We start from the raw sequence: 6,011 nt of genomic DNA on the forward strand, positions 1-6,011 counted from the left end.
TTAGATACAATCATCAGTGAGCAAATACTATGACTACTTCGACCGTATATCAACATAAGCCAACAACAACTCATAACTGAACCCAATAAACAACAGCCAAGAAAAACAAAACCAAATTCAGTAATTACCCACCAACCAATTTAAGTAATTAACTAACCACCAATTATAGTAATTATCCAACGACCAAACTCCACAATCCATCATCTAAAATCTTTATCACCAAAAAGAATTAACAACAAAGAAAACAACAGAGTACCTCAACAATACCCAACACCATAATACCCCATGTAACAACATAAACCCTGACGGGCGAGTCTTCTAAGCCCAAGGTTGACGGGACCAGCGTTCTCGTGAGTCTTAGGTGGGCTCCAATTGAATCATAGGAATTACAAAAAAAGGGATGCTCACATGTTGAAAAAGCATTCAAGCTCTCCTTTCATATGAGGAGCAGAAACCCTTCCACTTGCAGGCAATCGTGTTTTTCACAGGAGATAAAATCAAATGATAAAAGTAAAGATACCCCCAACAAAAAATAAACAAAAACATACTGAAACACACTTACAAAAAACCAAAACTAAACCAGAGGCAAACAACAGAAAATTAAAAAGAGCATAAAACAAAGTGTATAAAAGTTTGCGAAAAAGAAATGGACCTCCCTATTTAGACGATTCTCTGCGTTTTACAATGAACCTCTACTCATACTTTTTAATTTTAATTGAGCTTGGTGTTTCAGGATCTGGCTCAACTTCTTCAGGCATATTCCCACCAGATCTACAACTAACCTCAACAACAGACGCTTTATTTTATTTTGCAATGAATTTTTCACAGAACTTTATTAATTTATCGGAGCTTGCTGATTGAGGCTGAGACTCAACTTCTTCAACCGAATTAACACCAGATCTGCAACCATCATCAACTCTTGGACGGACATCTGGGATGTCATCATATTCAGGAGTATTAGGAACATAGAAAAAATGATCATCAAGTTGAGTTTTAGAAACTTGAGTTCCCAAATTCTCCGGATCTAGTGTGTCAGGTACGACAACGTTTCGAAGAGGGGAATCATTGACTGATTATTCTTGCTCATCTTCATCATCTGAAGAACCAAGTGTATACCAATCAAGAACACATTGCAAATACTCATTAGAACAGTTGTCGTATACCAACCAAGGGTTTGAGTGGAATTTTCTGGAGATTTAGAGAGAGAGAGAGAGAAAGAGGCGTGGATTGACTGCGCTGTGAAGAAATGAGGGAGTCACTCAGGCTTTCATAGAAATGATCTAGAAACTGGATCATTGAATTGGGTTAGTTGAGGAGATGAAGACCAAATTTTCAAACGGTTTATAGGGTGACTTCGGTTATTTTTGGGGTGGGCCAATTTTTTTGGGAGGGAAAGATTAGTGGGTTGGGTTAGCATAAAAAAATTGGGTTAATAATTAGTTTAGGGTGGGTTTTTATGGTGTATTAAGGTGGGGTAAGGATGACATTTTTTATAAATATGGAATGTCAATAAGGATCGAATGGTCTTTTATGTTTCCAAATAAAGAAACCTGTAAAGTGGAGTTGAATAGATGGAAAGGAATACTTTTAAAGTGGAGTTGAATGGTGGAGTATATGACAGTGTTAGAAGAAATTGGCCTGGGTAGGTTGTGTTACTGTTACTATTAGTTATGTAGCCCTGGAATGTGTGATTGTTAAGGCTCTAATATGAACATAATTGAATGTAGTGCTTACAGTATCTCATAATGCAATCCGTCTCATTGTAGATGGACACTATCTTTCTAAAGTTGTAGACGGATAATGGCCCTCTCACAAAATGCAAGTGGGAGGGCAAGTAGGGGTATCCATTTCCCACCCACTTGCACTATCCACTCTCATTTTGTGAGAGGGACACTATCCGTCTACAGCTTTAAACGGATAGTGTCCGTCTAAAGTGAGAATTTGTGCTCATAATGTGCATATATGATATTTAAGACTGTCTGCTTTAATGTCCCAAGGTTATTATGACATTGCTTAAACTTTACTCTGGCCTATGAAAGTTATATAAATGCGTTTTGGTAAGCCTATAACTGACCCACTAGAATTCTGGTCATTGAGTGAGATTTCTCTTGGATTGTCGGAGAACATTGTTTGGCTAGTTTTCTACTAGAACTTCACTTGATGATGTGGCGACGAACAAGTGGAGAAAAACAGTCGCAATGGATCGATGACGTGGCAAAAAATATCTCAAGCAAAGGAAAGAACATAACTGAAGTCCAAACAAGCTGGGTTAATTCCACTTAGCTCGGTCAACTAACAAATCCCCTGAAAGTAGGGAAGTTGAGCAGAAATAAGGAGTGGGCATTAAGGAGGAGCAGGTCAAAGGAAACAACTATAAATACCAAGTAGAGGCCAGTAGGAAAGGGCATTCAATCATTTACTCACTCACTCATCAAACCTCCACACCATAAAATTATCAGTCATCACCATATAAGAGCATTAGTCTTTATTTTTGTCATAATTATATCATTACGTTGTTCCTCCTTAGTACCCGAGAAGTCATAGTCCATAAATTTGGCGGGATACCGACTCCCCCCCATAGTTTTTCCCACATTTGGGTTTTCTGCGTCACAATTTTCTTGTGTCCTTTACTTTTTGCATTTCTTATTTTGTTTTTTCAGTTTACGAGTTCATGCACATCACCTTAAATTCGACTAACAATAGACCGCTTTAACACACCAAAAGACGAAGTAACTATTAGGTAATGTTTTACCAAAAGAGTTTGGCGCCCACCGTGGGGCATAGTGGTCATATTACAAGTCAACCTTCCAAGCAGTACGCTCAACATGTCAGGATCAAATCAGAACACCTCCAGTGCCCCAGGTTCCACCTCCAGCATTCCAGGCTATACCTTGCAACCACCTATGATGCAGACCCTTTCAGCCGCAATAGGAACGATAGAGCCAGCAGCCCTTGTCAGCAGTATGGCTACCACGAGTCAGCCAACCCTGACAACCCCAGTACCGGCTACGCCACCGTATTGACCCAGAATCTCAGATGTAGAAGGACAGCGTACAAGTAAGATTTCAGGAGCTCCCAGCCAGACAAAGTCCAGCAGGGAGAACAGCCTAGTCAGATCAGGAGCAACATCGGTGGTTCCTCAACATATTGGAACAACACCACCAGATGCGTGGCAGTAGCTACTCCAAGGCATGAGTACTTTACACCGTGCCTTGGAGAACTTACACAGGGATAACGAGATCCTACAAAACGATAACCAGGCCTTGAAAGAAAGGATGGATGCAGCGTCCCAGAATGGGGTGCCACAGTAGACAACTGAGCATACGCTAGACCGGGAAGCGCTCAAGGGGAACCAGGGAAAACTCTTCCGACAGGATTTGGCGACAAGTCTAGATCTAGAAGTGGTATCACCACCGGAAGTGGCGCCACAACCGATGATGATGCCTCCGCCAGGGTTACTATCACCACCAGGGCTGACGCCACCACCAAGAAAGGCACCAGGAGCAGTTGATCCAGTGGGATTGGGAGCCTTAACACCCAGTTTTTCCCACCCTTCAGCAGCACACCGCCCATATTGGGAAACACCCAAGGCGAACTCTTTTCAACAACGCTCTCTCGGAAGCAAGCGCATACACACAACAAGCTCTGGATGTACAGTTGAGGCCCATTATGAATGCAACCCCGTTGCCTGACAGCTATGTTGTTCCATCATACGCTGCATGAGGAACGCTAGTAATCGGTAATCCCTTTTGCTTTTATTCACCAGTCCATAACACACCTGTGGGAATGAGCAGTCCCGTGAAACAACAGCTAGAGGAGCTCAGGCCTATACTTAGCAAGGTGCCGGTAATGCCTCGTCCGATGGAGATAACAGCACTTGAGAGCTATGCGGACTCGGCCTTTGTAGACAGCATAACGCTCGTCAGCGTACCCAAAGGATTCACTCCACCAACCATGACCATGTACGATGAAACAGCTGATCCATTGGACCCCGTAAACCATTACCAATAAAATATGATGGTAGTAACAATAACTGGTTCCCTCTAGGAGGCGTGCATGTGCAAAGGCTTCGGATCGACCCTGTCTGGGGCAACACTACACTGGTTTGTAAGTTTGCCCAACAAGTCCATCTCCACCTTCGCAGATCTAGTTAATGCCTTTAACCAACAATTTTCCAGCAGTTGCAAGCCAGAGAAACAAACGAGCGACCTATACAGGGTGGTAAAGAGATTTGAGGAATCTACTCGGCACAACCTGAACACGTTTAACATAGAAAAAGTCTCCATCCCAAAATGTGACATACCAAGAGCGGTAGAAGCCTTCAGGCGAGGACTTCACCACGACTCAGATCTGTATAGAGAACTCACCAAGTACCCATGTACCACCTTTAAGGAGGTACAACAGCAAGCAGTGGTTGTCATGCGCCTAGAGGAGGATGAGTCCATGAGGGATGTATACGATACACAGCGTGCCAACAGGAAAATCACCACAGAAAATAAAGGTTAAAGAACTAAACCATAAGCAAGAACACCGTGAACAAAGTTACAGAAGACATCGATTGGATGGAAAGTGCCAGCTTATCTCTCAAGTTGAGTGAGTACGGGTTCACTACCGGCCTCACGAGAGTATTGAAGGCATTGAATGAGCTCGGACAGAGAGTTAGGTGGCCGAAAAAGCCGGTACCCAGGGAGAACGTCAGAAGGGATGCTAGCAAGAGGTGCGAATACCACCATGACATCAGACATAACACGGAGTATTGTGTGGTCTTGCGCAAGGAGATAAAGCATCTTCACGGGGCAGGTTTGCCTTGATCATTTACTGCCAAAAGGAGCCAAGTATGGAAAGGTAAACACATCAGATCAGGTACTCCCCTCGCCACCTCTGTTGTACTCCAAGGTTGTGAATGTTATCACAGGTGGATCAAAAATATGTGGGCTGACCTATTCAGTAGCAAAGTGGCATGCAACAGAGACTAAGGGAGACAAACCAGAGTCCTCCTGCCGATTCAGCAGGAAAGACTTGCCATTGGTAACATTCGATGAGGCAAACATTCCGGATGAAGGGGAACAGCATCACGACACCTTGACTATCACCCTCTCAATAGGAAATTGCCTGGTAAAAAAAATCCTAGTTGACACCGGGAGCTCCGTCAATCTCATAAAGCTAGGAACCCTGAAAAACATGGGATTCAGCGAGAAAGATTTGCTGAGGAAGGCGGTGCCCCTGGTAGGGTTCAGTGAGGAAACAAAGCATTCCCTGGGGGGGATCGTAATCCCCACATTCGCCGGAGGAGTTAACAAATAGGTGAGGTACTTGGTCATTGATGGCCCGTCCACTTATAATGTTATTCTTAGCAGGCCCTGGATTCATAAGATGAAAGCGGTACTGTCCACACACCACCAGAGCCCGAAGTTCCCAACACCTTGGGGAGAATAGGAAATACGCGGAGACCAAGAGGAAGCTTGAGACTATTACACGGATGGTCTTAAACCTACATCAAGTCCCCCAGCATAGCAATTACAGAAGCTGTGCGTCCAGAGGGAGTACATTGAGCCCCTGCAGGCAGAACTTGATGAAGTACATCTGGACGTACAATGCCTGGAACGAACTGTGCTGGTTAGACCAAACTGTACAGGTAGTATCTGTCAAAAGCTACTTGAGTTTTTGCGTGCTAAAATGGATTGCTTTGCCTGGTCGCACGATGATATGGTAGGTATCGACCCAAGTGTTATAATGCACCGGTTGAATGTCGACACTAGTACAACAGAAAAGAAGGAAGTTTGCTCCAGAAAGGAATGGGGAAATCAATCAGGAGGTAGACAATTTGCTAGCTGCAGGGAAGATCATGGAAGTCAAGTACCCAGAATGGCTTTCTAACGTGGTGGTATTTCCCAAGAAGAACAACAAGTGGAGGGTATGCATGGACTTCATAGACTTGAACAAAGAATGCCCGAAAGATCCGTTCCCATTGCCACACTTAGACGCAATGGTGGAAGCAACAACAGAACACG

At 43.7% G+C, this 6,011-nt stretch overlaps 1 protein-coding gene across 1 annotated transcript; it reads left to right on the forward strand.

The window, feature by feature from the left end:
- The first annotated feature begins 4,562 nt into the window (after positions 1-4,562).
- On the forward strand, positions 4,563-5,304 carry LOC141630625 (uncharacterized). The gene is made up of 2 exons (XM_074443408.1): positions 4,563-4,800; positions 4,916-5,304. Exons 1-2 carry the CDS (start codon positions 4,563-4,565, stop codon positions 5,302-5,304), a joined length of 627 nt encoding a protein of 208 aa, XP_074299509.1.
- Positions 5,305-6,011: the final 707 nt, after the last annotated feature.

Source organism: Silene latifolia, chromosome Y, assembly GCF_048544455.1.
Source record: "Silene latifolia isolate original U9 population chromosome Y, ASM4854445v1, whole genome shotgun sequence".
Lineage (NCBI taxonomy): Eukaryota > Viridiplantae > Streptophyta > Magnoliopsida > Caryophyllales > Caryophyllaceae > Silene > Silene latifolia.

Excerpts from the sequence above, each read along its gene's own strand:
- LOC141630625 (XM_074443408.1), top strand. The coding sequence starts at position 4,563 with ATGGAAAGTGCCAGCTTATCTCTCAAGTTGAGTGAGTACGGGTTCACT. Across the intron at positions 4,801-4,915 it reads AAAGCATCTTCACGGGGCAG|GTGGATCAAAAATATGTGGG; the intron begins GTTTGCCTTGAT and ends ATGTTATCACAG.